Source organism: Pelmatolapia mariae, linkage group LG6 (assembly GCF_036321145.2).
Source record: "Pelmatolapia mariae isolate MD_Pm_ZW linkage group LG6, Pm_UMD_F_2, whole genome shotgun sequence".
Taxonomy (NCBI): Eukaryota; Metazoa; Chordata; class Actinopteri; order Cichliformes; family Cichlidae; genus Pelmatolapia; species Pelmatolapia mariae.
The window spans coordinates 18,901,656-18,919,389 of record NC_086232.1 but is presented as its reverse complement, the minus strand read 5'-3'; the positions used below and the strand labels follow the sequence as shown (position 1 = coordinate 18,919,389).

Below are 17,734 nucleotides of genomic sequence, written 5' to 3'. Positions count from 1 at the left end.
CGTAAAGTGCAGGTTTGCCACAGCCAGCAGGGAGGCCACTGGCCATCTGGATTAGTGGGAGTTTCTCCAGCGGGTCTGCTGACCTTTGTGCCACGAGCTCGCCCAACAACACCAATTTGCAAGCATTACAAAAAAAATAAATAAAAAAATAACAATGTGCACGGCTGCCCAGATATGCATTAGCCTACCCAGATGACACATGTGTTGGTGTACGGTCATGCTCTTGTATGATAATGTGGGGGGGAAAAACAAAAACTTTCAACATTTTAGTATCTGAATCAACACCACTACTATTGTACCTATGGACTCAAACCACAGCACAAGAGCTGAATCACCTTCAATAACATGAAGGTTGAAAAATATGGGAATGTTTAATATTCGACTGTATTACACTGTATGCACACATGCCACACCAAAGTCTTCCTCGGGTGTTCAACTCAATTGAGATGTGCTGCATGGAAAGTTCACAGAATGTGACTCACAACACTTCCATATGTAACCAACCATTCAGTGACCACCTCTTGCCCAATGGATGCAGGCACCATCACGCTGTAAGAACCTGCTAATGCCTCGTCAGTGCAACAATGCGACCACAGAATAAGTTATGCATTTACACATCAGTCTGAGGGGACAAGTAAACCCAGAAAGCCCCCCCACAGTGTAACAGCTCACTGTTGGAGGTTAATGGTTCAGCTTTATCCTCTAATGTTTTACCCATCTGTAAGAAGGCAGTTTAATACAATGAGAACTGGGTCACAAAGTAAACTCTTTAAATTGGCAAATATTTATTTTGTTTTCATTATTGGCCTGCCTCTTTGTTTCCATTGTCCCCAAATTGTAAAAAGCCCCCCGCCCACAAACACAGCAAGGTGCTATTAATTTTTTTCCCACCGAGAAACTGTTTAGTAATAAGAAATATCAATATAAATGTACTTAAAATAGCAAAGATTTTCTTTTTTTCACCTCCTTAAAAAAAAAAAAAAAAAATCAAAACCTTGAGAATCCTTCAGCACTACAATACAGGAAATCTCTTAAAAGTAAAGCAAGAATTATCAAGTTGGACACTAGGTGCCCAGCTAATGTGCGCACGGATCATGGGGTTTTCAGTATTTGGTAGTAAAGAGCACTATACAAAATGCCTGAGAATGGAGCCATATGTGTGAGTTTCAAGGCAACGCATTGAAGTGAATTTCAAAGCTGCAATCATCTCGGTGTTCAGAGCGACCTTGCTACTGATGTGTCTCTGAGGTCCTACTGCTCTGGGTAATTCATATTGATTGCTCATTGTGTGACAGCAGCCCACTCTGTTCCAGTCCCCCTCACATTCAAGCCCAGTTCTAAGGCGGGCGGTCGTCGCTGTTGCCAGGCTAGTGATGGCCTGGCCTCCCTGGGTGGGCATACTCCGTACCCCCGCTGCCCTCCCTACCCTCCTTATCCTCAGCCACCCCCCGCCTTTGCTACAACCCACCACCACCACTACCAAAACCCACCCCCTACCCAAAACACCCTATTCCGTCACACTGCTCGCCAAGGACAGAGGTCTCTTTCCGCGTTGCCATGGAGATGCCGCACGGGAGAAATGTAAAGGGAGAGAGGGAAGGAGGGAGGGAGGGGAAGTGCAGGGGGAGAGCGTGTGCAGCCAAGTGTGCTTGAGCCGGCATGTCTGAAAATGAGTCGAGGGAGAGAGAGAGAGAGAGAGAGAGAGAGAGAGAGAGAGAGAGAGAGAGAGAGAGAGAGAGAGAGAGAGAGAGAGAGAGAGAGAGAGAGAGAGAGAGAGAGAGAGAGAGAGAGAGAGAATGAAAGAAAGAGAGGGAGGGAGGGAGGAGGGAAGAGGGGGCATTTGTGCAGACACCACTCCCCATGGGGCCTTGTGTGAGTGTGTAAAGGTGTGCAGGAAAGAGTGTGTGGGAAAGAACGATTGGCAATGTGTGAATTTGTGAATATGTGTGAGAGCAAGACGAGCAAAAAAAGGAAAAAGAAAGAGATTTACACAAGCTTGTGTCTCTGTACGGCATTTAAGAGACGCAATCAGAGCCTGGATAGAGCCCTGGGTCCCAGCCCAGGGCTACAAACCTCATCTCACACATACACACATGCACACACCTGGTTTTTCTCTGGGGGGCCATGAATACACGTCAGTGCTCTGTCTTCATCTAGCAATACAAACAGCTGTCTGCTGCTTCAATGTCACTTTCATGGCCATACAGGTAAAAAGCAGGAAGTCATTACATCCTGACTTTACTACAGAGCCACCAGAGGATGGAAATGGAAACATGTAGGTTTTATGGTCAAATATCACAAACTGTCCAAGGTTTACACCAGAGTACTGAGGGGAGAAAAAAAAGAAGATGATGCTCCTGTGTGTGTGTGTGTGTGTGTGTGTGTGTGTGTGTGTGTGTGTGTGTGTGTGTGTGTTGTAGATCTTCTATGGCTCAGTAAACAGTGAGTGACCAGCCTGAGGTAACATACCTGACAATTTAAACAATAGTTCAGAGGCCATTTTGACCGATATGTCTTGCGAGAAGAGATCTTTCTGGGGGCATGCCAACGTCTCGTGGAGGTTACTCATTGGCTCGCTCTTCTCACTCGCCCCTAAAGTGCTGAAGGCTAGCATGTGGGAGGCAGGTGGGGTGAGGTCTGCAGGCGGCGGGTCCACCTCCATGGGTTCTGCCTTTACCTTCACCTTCTGGTATTGGGCATCTTTGTTGTTCTCTGTGGAAAATAAGCAAACAAGGAGCAATTATTAGGGTTTCTTCAAAGAGATTCAACCAGCACACCCAAATATTTGTAGGTAAAGATTTCACTCTAGCTTACTGTGATACCGAAACCACAGAAAACCCTGAGCAATAACTTAATAAGAAGAATTAGCAGTATTATTACAATTATTATTGTATATTTTTGCTACATTAGTGCATACTTAATGAATTTTTAAGATTAAACAGAAACATACAGTACGCCATTTACATTAAACCATTGGTTCCAGTCAGTTTTGGAGTTACGACCCCTCATAATGATTCATATATACATGTATAGTTACTGTAGCAGGTTCATCCAATCATCCAATTACCTCTGATCATTTCAGGAAGCCCAGGAAAGTAAAACTTTCCTTTAAAAAACAAAACAAAAGAACAACAATGGCAAGTCCAAAAGAAAACATATCTGCAGGCATTAAAATGTTAGACTTCTACAGTTTAATGAAGACCTGTCCCTCATTCCTCTTGAATAACATTATTCATCCTCAAATTTCATGATCATTTCCATTTTTCCACACCTCGCCTTATTTCAGATTTTAACACCACTACACCTGTCCTGTTTGCCTGCATTCCCCCAGCCAATCAGACCTGGGTCCTTAAACTCATTATAATTGATGGCCCTTGTTCTTGTATTCCAATTAATCCATCCTTATTGAACGTTTTATAAAACTCTCTATTGTTAATTTGTCTAGACTTAATCAAGCGCAGTACGATATTACACTGCACTTTTTCAAGTAAACCTGACAACAGAACGGTGTAATTGCTGATGAAAGTACTTCATTTGGTGTGTTTTTCCTCTAAAATTACCTAACAGACGTGATTACTCTGTTTAAGCAAAGTCTATTTTAAGAAAAGTAAAACCCTCCCTCTTCTATCTTTGAACATACTAAGTTAAATCAGTGATCCTGGCATTTCTTGCCTTCAGAAGGCAAAAAGAAAAGGTTTACGCCACTCACTTCACAATTGTTGTCAATCATTAACGATAAAAAAAAAATTAAAGAAAATCCAAATAGATTTGTAATGATCAGCATGATTACATTATGAAATTCTAGTTTATTTTCACTGCCTGAATCACATTCACTTAACCGAGATTCACTCCATACCCCACCCATCCCTTCTGCCCATCCTACCCCCACAGAGACGCTAAACCCCAGCAGGGGGGCATGCCGTTTTAAAAGAATCAAGTAAGACTTCAGTTTAAACTTAAAAAAAAAAGGGGAAAAAACATTTAGTTAATTCAAATTTCTTAAAAAGTCCACTGGTCTGAACAAGCAATCTCACCAGAACAAAACACTCAAACTCTCCCTGCAGGTCCAAGTAAATTAAGCATCCTGCATGCGTGTTTACAGATGTTGCATGAATGGAATTAAATCTAAACCGGCGGAAATCCGAATAACAGCCAAAGCATGAGAGCACTGGCTCTAAAGCTGAGCTGAGCCGGTTAGCATCTAGCTGTGTGATTATGAGGGCAAGAGGGCAGTGGGAGGTCATGCTGTCGCTTGAGGACAGCAGTCCATGTAGGTTTACTGAGGCAAGCAACAGGGACAGTAAAACCCTTTAAATGTTACCTAGGTAGCAATGCCTCTCTGTTTATGATGACACGTGTAATGTGCTCCCCCCCACCACCACCTCGCAATAAATGATGCAAAATGCTAAAACAACCAATGACTTGTTTCTCGTGCAAGTTTAAAGAAGGGAGCGGCTAAAAATAGTCATGAGAGAGATGGAAGCTGTTAGGAATGTCCTGAACTGATCTAGACTCAAACTCCATCCATGGATGTTTAAAAAAAAAAATATGAAGAAACTGGGGTTACACAGAGCTATTCCAGTGTCACAAGCTCTCCAGTGGTCTTGATTGCTATATTTACCAGATTAAATGTACTTCTGAGTTCATTTTACAGCAGGTTTTCACTGTGCAGCTGCATAATGGGGAAAACTAAATAAATAATTCAGATCCAAGACAAAAAAAAACAACAACAAAGCCCCCACAAAAGAACAACATTGGGACATCCTTAAGCATCTGCAATTCCAAGATAGCTGATCTTTGACCAGAGTGATGGCAGGAGGCAGAGTCTCGGTGTGATGACAAACAGAAGCAAGACAAAGCAGTGGGGTTTATACAGCACTGCTGACATGGCGACTCACACGATTAAAGGGATATATAAATTTGGCAGGACATCAGGAGCAGTGGGAGGCGTGGGGGAGGCTACAGGAGCAGGAGAGAACGACAGGAGGGCAATAAAAGACCTGGGCTAACCCTGCCACCTCTCCTCTTACATTCTTTACCCGTCTGGAAAAATAAGGCAAACGTGAGACAAACACTGGTCCTGCATTAAAACTGAATTTACTGAATCAATGTGTATGCATACACTCCTGTGTTTATGTGCATGAAATAAGTGCTACCAGCCCCTTGCCTCCTCCCTGAGGTCCAGGTGTCTGCTTTATTGGTAGTAGCCAGCATGTGGGGGACACTGACAACCATCAGCCCCACTAATCCCTTAATCAGGTGGCCAGAGTTGGCCAAGAGTAACCTCAGAGAGGCTGATGGAGAAGCACAGGAGAGGAGGAGGAGGAGATAGAACGGAGGGTGGAGGGGGTAGGGGGCACTGCACTGTCAGGGTCAACCAAGGGACACTTGAGCCTTTACCATCAAATCTCCACCCTAGTGGCAGAGGCTGCGTGAACTGATCTGCTGCAAAACAGATGAAACGCACCAATGTACCAGAGGATCATTCACGTGTTGGGATAAATATCCTTATAACTCAAAAAGCCATGACACAACGATTACATGATAACAGACGTAGCACATTTTAAAGGGCTTACTTCTCCAGGATGTGTGGATGGTCGATGTGCTCTCATGCAACCAAACATGTTCTGGTATCAGTGGTTAATAAAGACGTATTTTCAGCCATCATATAAATATGGACAAGTGCACACTAATCATTTCAGCATTAAATAACTACCTTAAATTATTTAAGATGCTGCAGCAGTGGGGGGGGGGGGGGGGGGGGGGGGGGGGGGTTAAGTTGAGAGTGTGCCATGCACTGCAGCAAATTTAGTTAATCTAGAAAAAACATGGACAGATTTTCTTTTCAATCAATCAACTGGTTGAAGAGTAGTCACAATTTCAGTCCAACAAGATTTTGATTGGTCGAATGCATCCCTAAACATTTGATCTTAAACACACCGACACTGAAAGGATCACATCACAGCAGGCTGGATGAAAAGTCTACCTGTCACCAAATAAAAAAATGAAAATATGGCCTTACTCCCACATTGATAATAGCTATGGCTTTTTGGTTGGGGTCATGACCTAATGTTCTGAAGCCATAAAAAGCAGCCCTTAGACTGTCTGAATCCAGCCCGTGCAAGAGCGTGCGTGTGTGTGTATGTATTCCCCTCTAGTGCGGAAGCCTCCAGCTGCCATTAGGCCACAGAATCAGGTCTGGAAAAATGTCTCAGTGTGCATGGTACGCACAAAAGAGACTGTGCCCTTTCTCAATAAATATCATAGCTTTTCTTTAGTGTCACTGTTGCTCCAGCACCACTATTTCAAGATGGGAACAAGACTACACAAAAATAGTAAAAGGAGTTTGTCACATCTGGGATATACATTTCCATTAATATTATATTTTTAAAACTTTTTGCGGCTAATTTCTTTGAGCTTCTTCCATTTTCCTGATGGTTTCCATGGTAGCATTTCATTAATTAATACAGTACTGTACAAAAGTCTCGAGCCACACCTCATTTCTTTATATTTTGCTTCCAAGGAGCCAGACTCTCTTGTATTTTTCAAAGTGGTCTTGAGCATGAGTTATCTGGGATTTCTTTGGACACTTGCTGCTTCTTCACTCATTTTTTTTAATCCAGTCCTTGTAATGACCATTTTCAGAGAAATCTTTTTAAGTTTGTTTTGACCTATGAATCATTCAAGCATAAAAAATAAAATAAAATCGTCAAACACAAGGGATGAACCAATGTTGTGTCTACAGATCATAGGAAGCGCAGGAAAGAATTAATTTCAAGTTGGATCGTTGCTACTAGCAGCTTGTTTGAAAAATAAATAATCTGTTCCAGTTTGCTTAGATGAATCTATGAAAAATGGTAAAGATAACACAGTTTGACAGACATTAAATAGAATTAAATAATTGAATAATTGACATTAAATAATTGTCAACGGCTTAATTTTTAGCATGGCAACGATCCCAAACACACTGCAAGTGCAGTAAAAGCATACCTGGATAGAGAAAAACAAAACAAAACCACACAGTGGAACACTATCACTCATGGATCAGCTTCCCCAGAGCCTGAACCGCAACCTTATTGAAGCAGTGTAGGATCATCGTGAAAGAACAGAATAAAAGGCAGCCAACGTCCAAAATATTCACTTCAAGCTCGTGAGAATTGTACAAATTCTTTTTTTGTCTTTGCTAATACTACGCTGTATTTTCATTTTTTGTTTGCACATGTTTCAATAATTTACTGCACCTAATTCGTACATGTTTTTGCAAATTCCTTGCAAAAATGTGCAACTCAAAAGAAATTCAATGACTGACTTGAGACTTTTGCACAGTACTTTAAGAGTCCACTTCCTCTTGATATATGTCAAAATAACAGACACAAAAGTTGTGTCTATTTGCCATTTTTTTGAAGGCTCAAGATCTTCTTTCAGTTCTTAAGAGCAGATGAAACAATTTCACAGACTTGCACATATCATTGTCGTTCCGAATCTTTTTAAAATAAAATAACAGCCTTTTAGTTTTATTTGGGTCTAGTTTCAGTACTTCACGTCTACGTGTCTCTGTTTTACCAGAGAAATGAAGCTGCAATGAAGTTGAGCAATAAAAATGTGCTTGGATTAGATTGGTTAAAATCCTTAAAGATAAAAACGAAAGTTCATATAAGAAGTGTAACAACAGCCATTCTGTGCAACTCTGAATGTATGCCCCATTACTACAAACATGTTATATTCTCATTCTCTCTTCCACATCTCGACTCAGTGTTTGAGTCAGACTGGAAGTGATTGGGATTTGTGTGATGTTCTGTTTTTAGTGATCACCTTTGGCCTCAGGTGTCAACTTGAATCTGTGTGGACCTGGGAGCCTGTTTTGTTGAGGATACACAGTGCACAGGTTGCGCAATTACACTTGGATTAAAACACTCACATAGTCCAGTGATTTAATACATGCACAGTCAATTTACTGCACTACTTTGGTGCAATGAAAGCATAGGAATAAAAACTTGGAGTGACAGGCAGTGAGGGAGATAGAGAGGTAAAGAGGATGGGTAACGATAGGGAAAAATGTCAAACAGTGCTAGAATAGAAGAAGAAAAAAAGAGAAGCACCCGAGGGTAAGAGGGTAAAGAAAAAAGTAGAGTGAGAAAGAAGAGCTGGAAAAGGACAGAAGGATGAGGAATAGCTAGAGCCTAAATGACAACCTCTCCGCCTCTCCCCCTCCCGTTACCCAAGTCTACACTTCTCCCTGCTCTGTTATTCCACATCTCTCTCCATCCCTGCCCCCATCCCTCGCTCTCTCAATCTCTCTATTCTGCTGCTCTCCAGCCGACCTGCTCAGACAGGGGTGAAGAGTTCAGGCGCTTCAAAGGCTGCAGTGTAGAGACTGCATGTCATGTGGGAGCCACAGCAGCCTTGCCTGCAGACTTCACAGACAGCTGCTGCTACAATTGATCCTCGACCAGCCAGTGTGCAGTAGTTCAGGCTTCCAACGGTTGCATACTGCAGCTACATCTGACTCTGGAGCAGCGTGCTTGATATACAGCCCATAAGTAGCCAGATAGGGCCTTTGCGAAGTACTCCTAAACAAAAACATTGGACACAAGCCAGAGCTAAGCTAAGGATACTAAAGCCTTATCGTACAAAGGTCAGGACAAAAGGTGCCAAGTGATTTCCTCTGTAATTTTGTCAATCACTGCTGCATATATTACCAGGCACTCAGGAAGCAAACACATTTAGCAAGGGGCAAAAGGAATCAACTCTGCATTTCTGTAAATAGAACTTATAGGCAGTGATGAGGAGCCAGTGAGACAGAATATGGAAGTAGGAAGGCGGGAGTAGGAGAGGTCAGCGAGCGGCCACACTGAGGAGGCACAGTGAGGACACTGCCAGAACAGTGTAGAGCTTAATATAAAGTAATACCGTACAGTTATGCCAGCGTTTTGAATTAGAATGAGGTGCTTAGGCATTACGCTGTGATAGGTTATATTGAGTAAACAGTGAATCCTTTTACGTGCAAGTGACGAGAGAAAATTACAATCGCATTCACTTATTTGCTAGAAAAAGGAAAGGTTTTAAATATTTAACATTCTTTACATCAAAACCAAAGCTGGGATTCATTCAAATGACCTCATTTTTTAAATAAAAGGTATTTATGTTTGTATCTAATATGCATTATAACAAAATGAATATTATACTGATCAGACATAAGTAAATTTTTTTGCTGTATTTTTAAAAAAATGGAATATATATATATATATATATATATATATATATATATATATATATATATATATATATATATTAGGGGTGCAACGATACACAAAATTCACGGTTCGGTTCGGTTCGATACTTTGGTGTCACGGTTCGATATTTTTTCGATACAAAAAATGTTCATGCTTTTTTAATTTGTCATTTATTAAAATTATAAATATATATTTTAACTCAAAAGTACAGTTTTTAAATTTAATGTTGCTGAAACGACAAAGTAATAAAAACATAAATATCTCATGGAGAAATCCCTCATCTTTGGAAAAGAGAGTTTATTACAGAGAAATGGCTCTTTCCAAAATAAAAGCTATACTATACGCTTCTTCTGGGGTATACTCTCAGCAGCATATTAAACATATCAGGTCCCCATAAGGAGAATCATGTGCTAACGGCTGTCTAAATGACTCGGGTAAAGTTTGTAGCATGCGTGCTTGTTGTTTTTGTCTGCTTCCACTTGTCTTTGCACTAGGATGATGTCGGAGTATGCAGTCATATTCGTTGTGTTCCCACTAGTGCTGTCAGCGTTAATCTGAAATTACATTAATGCCACAACACGGCAAATCTCCGTTAACGAGCTACCGCGGATCGCCCCTTGCGTGGGGCTGGACAGCGTCAACACGTTAACGAGCAAATTGCGCTAAGCACTAGTTCCTACCCATGTAATTGAGCATTGCGTGGCACATCCGACATACTGTTTTACTTTTGTCCATGATGCGCTTACCTTCAGGGTCATACTTCACACGAAGACCAAAACAGTTCCAAAGGCCAGATCTGAATGAGGGTGGGGGAGGTTCAATTTGCCATGTTGCAACGAGCTAAGCTTCTGTCTTGCTAGCTTGCGCTGCGCTCAGTGGATCTGCGCTCGACAGTGCAGCCTAGGCGGAGTAGTCGAACGCAGATCCACTGAGCTCTCAACACAGACAGCATCGTCAGAAGAAAAGTTGATAAAATAAATTAAAAATTTTGTATTGTTCGATACACATGCGTACCGAACCGAAAGCACTGTATCGAACGGTTCAATATCGATACGAGTATCGTTGCACCCCTAATATATATATATATATGTATATATATATATATATATATATATATATATATATATATATATATATATATATATATATATGTATATATATATATATATATATATATATATATATATATATATATATATATATATATATATATATATATATATATATGTGTGTGTGTGTGTGTGTGTGTGTGTGTGTGTGTGTGTGTGTGTGTGGCTAGGTGTAGAGGAGGCTTTGTTTTCTAATGATCCCTTTAACAGGATAACATTGATAGTTGGGCCCATGTAAAGTCAATGGCAAATTAGGATAGAAATGTAAATACTTGTATCGTAGCCTTTGTCACATTTCAGTCACCAATAAAATGGTTTACTGTATTTATTGTGGGTTCTTTTTATGATTTTCTGGGAAATCACAATACAACATCGTTGCTCTTATTTTGAAGGACTGCTATTTCTAACTTAAATTAGCATGTCTGCAATGCAAATGCAGCTTCTCTCCAAATGCGCTAGAAAAGATGGAAAAAAACCCTAAAACAAAACAAAAAGATTAATGCACAACCTATATTTTTTAACAAGACTTGGACTTGTAATTATTTATTGACTGAAGTATGAGGTGAAAGTGTGTGCTTCGTTTGTGGAGAGCAGATTGCCGTGTCTGAATCATCTCATGAGACTAAACATGCAGAGAAATACAACAGTAAGTACATGCTTGGATAGGCTCATGCTGAAATAGGACAAACTGGATGGTGTTACAACGGATGGAGGTCCAAATCTGACAGGGAAAAATGTTGGACTTTAGAAATCGATACAAGATAAAGTGACTGAAATGAAGGTGTAAGTAACTGCTAAGAATTAACCATATGGATATTGATTACTACATTGGTTTACTTAATCAGAGCAAGAACACCAAGTCACAGACAGTTTGCTTTACTTTTGGACTAGTATGAGACTGAACATGGTGACATAGGCTACCACACAGCTGTCAGGTAGCTCATCCTGGCCGAGGTGCCATTAAAGATATAAAGAATATGGGACCTGAGAGCAGAAATTTGAGAGTTTTATGAGAAGAACAGTAATAGAGCTCTCTGAAAGGAAGGCAGACCTTGCACTTGTTGTTGTTGTGACTGCCCCTTGCTTTTCTACTCACACAATGAACCGAACTTTAAATTGTTTAAGCCTAAAACAGACTAGATTTCCCACTTAAAACTACAAGCAAAATAGCAATAGCATAAAGTCATTGAAAAAAATACACATTTTATTCAAAACTCTTTTTGGGAATGTTGAATAAGTAGTGAAACAATGTTGGCACTTTTAGTACGCCCATTTCACATTCTCATTACCAAGTGTAACATCTACTTTTACAGTAACAGTAGCAGCTTATAAGAAGATACCTTAATATAAATTAATATTGAGCACAACTGAGTTCAGCTTATTGTTGTCTTCCACAACAGTTTCTCAAGTGGTCTCTTACAAAAACGAATTGCCCACCCCTGGTCTAAGAAAATGTATGAATGAACAATTTCCCTAAAAATGATCTGCTAAAAAAAGGAGAAAAAAAAGAATCCATACATTCGGCTATTTCAATATCTCTGTGGGTACAATTATAGTTTAGAAAGGTCCAAAAAGTCTTGTAAGAAAAAAAAACCCAACAGATCAGCCCATGTAGGAAACTGCCAAAAAAAGATTGTCCACTGCATGTATTACATTTTTCACATAACCAACCAAACTGATTCTAACCAGAAGAGAAGCGGGATGATCTAGAGGAAGATAAGTAAACCAGAGTCTCCATATCTGAGGCTGGCCGTTAAAAAGAAGAGCATAAACTCAAACTTTCCAAAGGTCAGCATGCTGGAGTGTTTAATGAAACTGCCAGTCGATGACCTGTGAGGCATCTGTTTCTTTTAACAGAATAATAATCCTAATCTCCACAACAGAAAATCTACCAACAAAAGGAGGGTTGTGAAAGAACTGAATGAAAGCCCAGATGTGTAGTACATGCACAAAATCCTGAAACACATCACCAGTGAAGAAATTCTGCAAAAAAATGTCAAAATCTCAGCAAGATGTGAAAAACTGCTGGACATTTATGCAAAACACCAACAAGTTATTTCCTCTGAAAGGGACGATGTTAACTTAGAAATAAAACATCTGTTGACATTTCAGTTAAAGAGAAAAACAGAAAAAGTCCCTTGTCAGCTATATCCCTGTATGTAATCAAAGAGGATCAAACGGTTGCTTGTCAAAATGAGATTTTCATTGGATTTAAAAAAAATAAATAAATAACGAACTGTATTGTTTCCACAAAACCATAGTTGAAATATTTTATCACTGAAAAATAATTTCTTCCAGGTAAACAAATCCTCAACCCTCTTTAAGTTCCACATTTGTGGTTAAACATTATCATGTTATTGTAGCTGCTGCATTTGAGATAATCGTGTCAAGTCCATTAATTAGGAAGCCAGGTGAAGCTGGCTGTTAATTATCAATCAATTAGATTTGGCCAGTGCTACAAGATCTGCCGCTACTACTGGAAAAAAGCTGAAAAGGCTTCTTTTTTTATTATTTAACATTCAGTTAATTGATACTGCTACACAGATGAAAAAAAGCCCAACCTTACAGTTTCTAAAATCACAGCCACCCTCTATCAAAGAGGTGGTGGACCAAACCAGGGGAATTGCCAGTAAATATTAACAGCTAAAATTGAATGGACATCGGAACAGGCTCCAGTGTGATGCATTTGTCCCTTTTCCTGCAGAGTGAGTGCATACAGTCTGGCTTTCTATAACAACAACAATAAAACTAACCTCATATGTTAAAAAGGTGTTGCTGTCAACTGCTCGCTCTAAATCTTTCTGCTCCTTAGTGGTCAAAATTGCTTAATGCAACTTTTATTAGCAAAGTAACGAGCACTAGAGAGGGGAGAGGGCCTGTAAAATGTCCTCGGAGATGCAAGGCCTGTTCCTAAGGAATAAAAAATGAGTTAAGTGAGTACAGTGTGATTTCACACCTATGGTGAGGGTGGCTGGATGGTGAGTGGGTGGCACGGCTGTTACCCACACGATGCCAGTCTGCCAGGGCACCACCTAGGGCCCTACATCGCCCCCCCCTTTTCTCCCCCTCCCGTCCTGTGACGCCATGTTCCCCTTGCCCTGCAACACCAGTGCCCATCTGCTAGGACACGTTAGCCGCTGGCGCCAGGGACTATTTAGCCTGGCGTAATTAGCCCCCAGACACCAGCAGCCTGGTTTTTAAACAGATGTGGGGGAGGTAGCGCTAGCAAGGCGACTATATACGACCAACAAATGTTTGATAAGGACGAGAGAGGAAGAGGGAGAGAGAGCGCGAAGAGAAGATGTGACCTAGTTAAAGGGATGATGCAACTTATGTTACAGCACAATGGGCAGTAATGATGACAACCCCACTTGCTCTGACTGTCCAATGCCATGGTCGAGGAAAGCTGAGCAGATGAAATTTAATTAGGCTGTGTCCATTTGCTGTACTGACATACAAGTATGTGGAAATAAACACTTTAACAGACAGACAAGGATGCTTTAACCTAAAATCCCGATGCATTTTCCTTATTCCGAGTACCCTCACTGGCTTATTGTGTACTTGGCCTGACCTTTAACGAGGGACAGAGAAAGGTTACAGTGCAGATGCCCTTGAACCTCATGATCGTAATCACACGTGACTGTAACGGCAATGACCTTTACCCGCTTCCCTCCCCTCCTCCTCCTCACCATCTTTTTCCTCCCTTCCTCCACACCCCCCAGGGTCATTTGAGGGTCCAGACTCTTGTCAAGGCTGTCACTCTAGACAGCCCTCTCCATCTACCGCCCCCACTGTTGCCATGGCAATGGACGGCACTGCACTCCGAGGACTGTGTGAGGGGGCAGAGGGAGCCAGCGGACGGATGAACGCTGCAGCATCTTTCCCTAACCTAGGTCAACCTTGCAGAGCTAGTGTAAGTAATGGGAGGGGATAAATGCTGGTCATGCTGCTTGAAGCCCAAATAAACTGTCAGGATAACGTCAGTGCAGGGACGGGAAAGAGCAGTGATGAAACAAAGAGCACAGGTAGAGGGAGTACAGTGAAGGAATTATATAAAGCCCATAAGCATTGTCTCAATTTCTCTGTTTACACTCACGGGCCAATCATGTAATCCCTGTCTTCTGCAAAGACATGCACACACACGGAAACGTGACCTGGGGGCAGGCACTGGAGCAGCACACGTGTACTATCACAGAGCTCCCAGCCAGCATGAGTCACTGTGAACACCAGTCGACCCAGAGAGAACAATGGCAACCGGTGTGTGAGGGTGTCTGTCAAGCGTGCACGTACTGGCACAGGATGAAGAGCCACGGATGGAGCAACACCCCACTGCGCCACCGTCAGACAGCCATTTGTTTTCTTTTCTCTGGTGTGGATGCATACTTGCACGAGTGTGCCACACTGTACATTTTATGATTGCACCGCCTGTCTTCCTCTTATACTTGTAAAGGAAAAACAATTGCGCTGTACACACAATGTGAGCACTGCAATTAAGTAATCAATAAGGAAAGAATCACTCTGCTCATATGTAGTTGGAAAAGCTGGCTGTGTCGGTGCATACTTCAGCCTGTTTCATTCCTGACTGCCTGAGAGACGCACTCCAGCAGCCCACAGTGGACAAACACCTGTCCATAACACACTTGAACCGGACCTGGCATTCAGTAGAGATTCTGATGCAGGTTTAAAAAAAGCACCTGCTCTAACACTTTATTTAGCCCGTGATACAAACCGTATAGTACGTTGAAAACAATGATTGCATTTATGTAATGCTAAGCGGAGCAGCAGCAGCGCACGAACTCCGAAAGAAGGAATCAGGTTTGCATCTTCTGCTTCCTTGGGCAGGGAACCAGAAGAGGCAAAGGCTAAATCACGCTGCACTGCATGATGTCAGAGCGGTCCGCACAGGTTGAGACGTGGTTCATGTCAAAACTCTTGCTCTTAAACTGCCTGACATGGAACAAGGAGCAAGTCAGGGTTGAGTTTAAGTTCAACAATGCAAGCAAGGTTATATAATATTATATAATTTGCCATTTGCTGGCCTTGTTTTGGGGGACATCAGAGCAGAAGACACTAGACAAAATAAAAGTGAAACAGAGGCTTCAAAGAAACGAAGACAATTATCCCCCTGCAGGTCCATAATACTCACCTCAGTTTTACCTTGGGTAGGTAGGAATGCCATGGCAGGGGGGGAAAAAAAACAAAACAAAAAAACCCCCCTTTTATGTCAGTCAGCGTCTTAACCTTTGGCCTACATCTAACCTCCCGAGCTGATCTGGAACATAAACAGCCAACTGGTACAATAAATAACAAGATAACAGTGCATGACCTGTTCTTTCCTAGAACTACTTGCAGTGGTGACTGTTCTTTTAAATATGTATGTTTGCAGAAACTGCTTTGTTGAAACTCACAAAATACAGTGCAAGAATTCAAAATATATATTGACAGACACAAATTGAAGACCACAGAGTTAGTGTTTTGCATAGATTTAAGGGCACAGAACTGTGCCAATTGTTGCAAAGACCGATCTGAGAGCTATAAAGCTCATTTTGCATTTCTACAGTTCTATAGATAAGCAGACAGCCTACCTGAAAGCTTAATCAGCAGCTCAGAGGCGACCTTAACGTTGATATCCTGGCTCAGCAAGCTGTTCTTAGCCATGGGGCTTCCTTCTCTTGGTTTCAGCGACCCTGGGCGATCTGTGGCTGCTGCAGCCACCGTTGGCCCGTCTGGGCTGAAAGTCGTAGGGAAGCTTGGCTGGATCTGGCTCTGGGACTGGGAGGATGGTCTCGGGCTCAGTGCTTCCTCCACTTTGGGCTCTTCCTTCAGTTGGAACGGAGATTTGAGTGTCTCCCTCTGATTGGCCGCTGGAGCCAAGAAGACAAAAGAGATCAGAGGGAAAAGTGATTATCCAAAGAAGGCGATGACCAAAACACCTGACATGCATTTCATAAGCTGAACTCACTTACACAGCCCTGTGAAAATACAAAAAAACAAATGAACGACAACATTTTCCACAATGGGATATCACAGTTCTTGCTGGCCAACAGTTGGCGCGATACGGGGGAAAAAACCAGGGCGCAATCTCATGATCTCATTTCGTCTTAAGGGTATCCACAACAAATTCAGAATTCCTCCTCTCTTTCTTTTCTACCTCACAGAGCCTTTCCCTCTCCCCAACCCATTCATTTCTGTGCATATTATTCTCAACCTTAATGTGTGGATTCCTCGTTTCCTTTTGCATTTGACATCGTCTGAATCCCCTTCATGAGGGGACATGAAATAATTGGACATGAAATAATTCCAGCAGTTCTGATAGCAATCAGCCGAAGTCTTATCTGCCATCTTTGCTGTGTGTAGCCTAGGTTAGGGATTGAACTGTCACATGGATCCCTCTGCTCTAAAGTCATCTTCAAGAGAAACTGGGCCACATCTAATCCGCCTTAGATGAATAATTAATAATTAGACATGGAGCAACTTCCGATAGCCGCCAAGAAAAGAACAGCAGGGCAAGCGCCTCTCTTTGTGTCTCTGAGCACATTCCACTACTCCCTGTGTTAAAGAGAAGGTTTTTACAGGTTATGGCTCAGAAAAATGGTTGAAATAAAAAACTACTTTAACACAGACACACACAGACACACACACACACAAAAGAAGAGCTAAAAATATTGCCTAAAATATACCATACTGTTAGTGGAAAGACACTTCATGTCTGTTTAATACAGGGCTATGGGAACAGAAGGTTAAAGGATACCACTGTCTACCAATTAAGTGCAGGTGCACTATACCATTTTTCAAAAAGAATGTGAGTACTGAGGACTTTTTTAACAAATAGATTATTGTGCAATGTCACAAAACTTCAGTTACTTAAATTTAAGTCACACTGTTTGGCCACAAAATTAAAAACCACTTCCTCTAGGTCCCTCACTGAACCTTTTTATGTCACTAGAGCCATTTTCATTTCCAAATATAGTTTTGTTCTTCTTTTTTTTAAACTACATGTCAAGTGATTCAAAAATGCACTGCACAATATTCGTTTGACTTATGAGGACACAATAATTTGAAAACTTACAAAGTCTTCTGGACTTAATTGGACGTATTAAAGGATAAAAATCCCCCGCTGTTGCATGAAGTGAAAAAGCCGAGTTTACATGCTCTTTGATCTTCTTTGATCTTGTTTATTCAAAATCTAAAGAGATCAGCCCATGTGACTTGTGAGCACTATCTGCAATAGTGGCATTGTGATGTGGGGCAAATTCATATGTGAGTCAAGAAGCAGCTTCCTTGCTATGGCCATATGATAACCAAACATGACAGAAGATACATTATATACCATCTTTATTTTTGTAATTTTTACCCCATAGCAACATAACTCATTTGTAGAAGGACATCACT

At 41.4% G+C, this 17,734-nt stretch overlaps 1 protein-coding gene across 1 annotated transcript in view; it reads right to left on the bottom strand.

The window, feature by feature from the left end:
* znf827 (zinc finger protein 827) overlaps window positions 1–17,734 on the bottom strand; it is a 76,316-nt gene that overhangs the window by 24,437 nt on the left and 34,145 nt on the right. The window contains exons 5-6 of the mRNA XM_063476093.1: window positions 15,928–16,206; window positions 2,470–2,712 (exon numbers count right to left, since the gene is read on the bottom strand). Coding sequence (XP_063332163.1) covers window positions 2,470–2,712; window positions 15,928–16,206 — 522 coding nt within the window. The remainder of the gene's footprint in view (window positions 1–2,469; window positions 2,713–15,927; window positions 16,207–17,734) is intronic.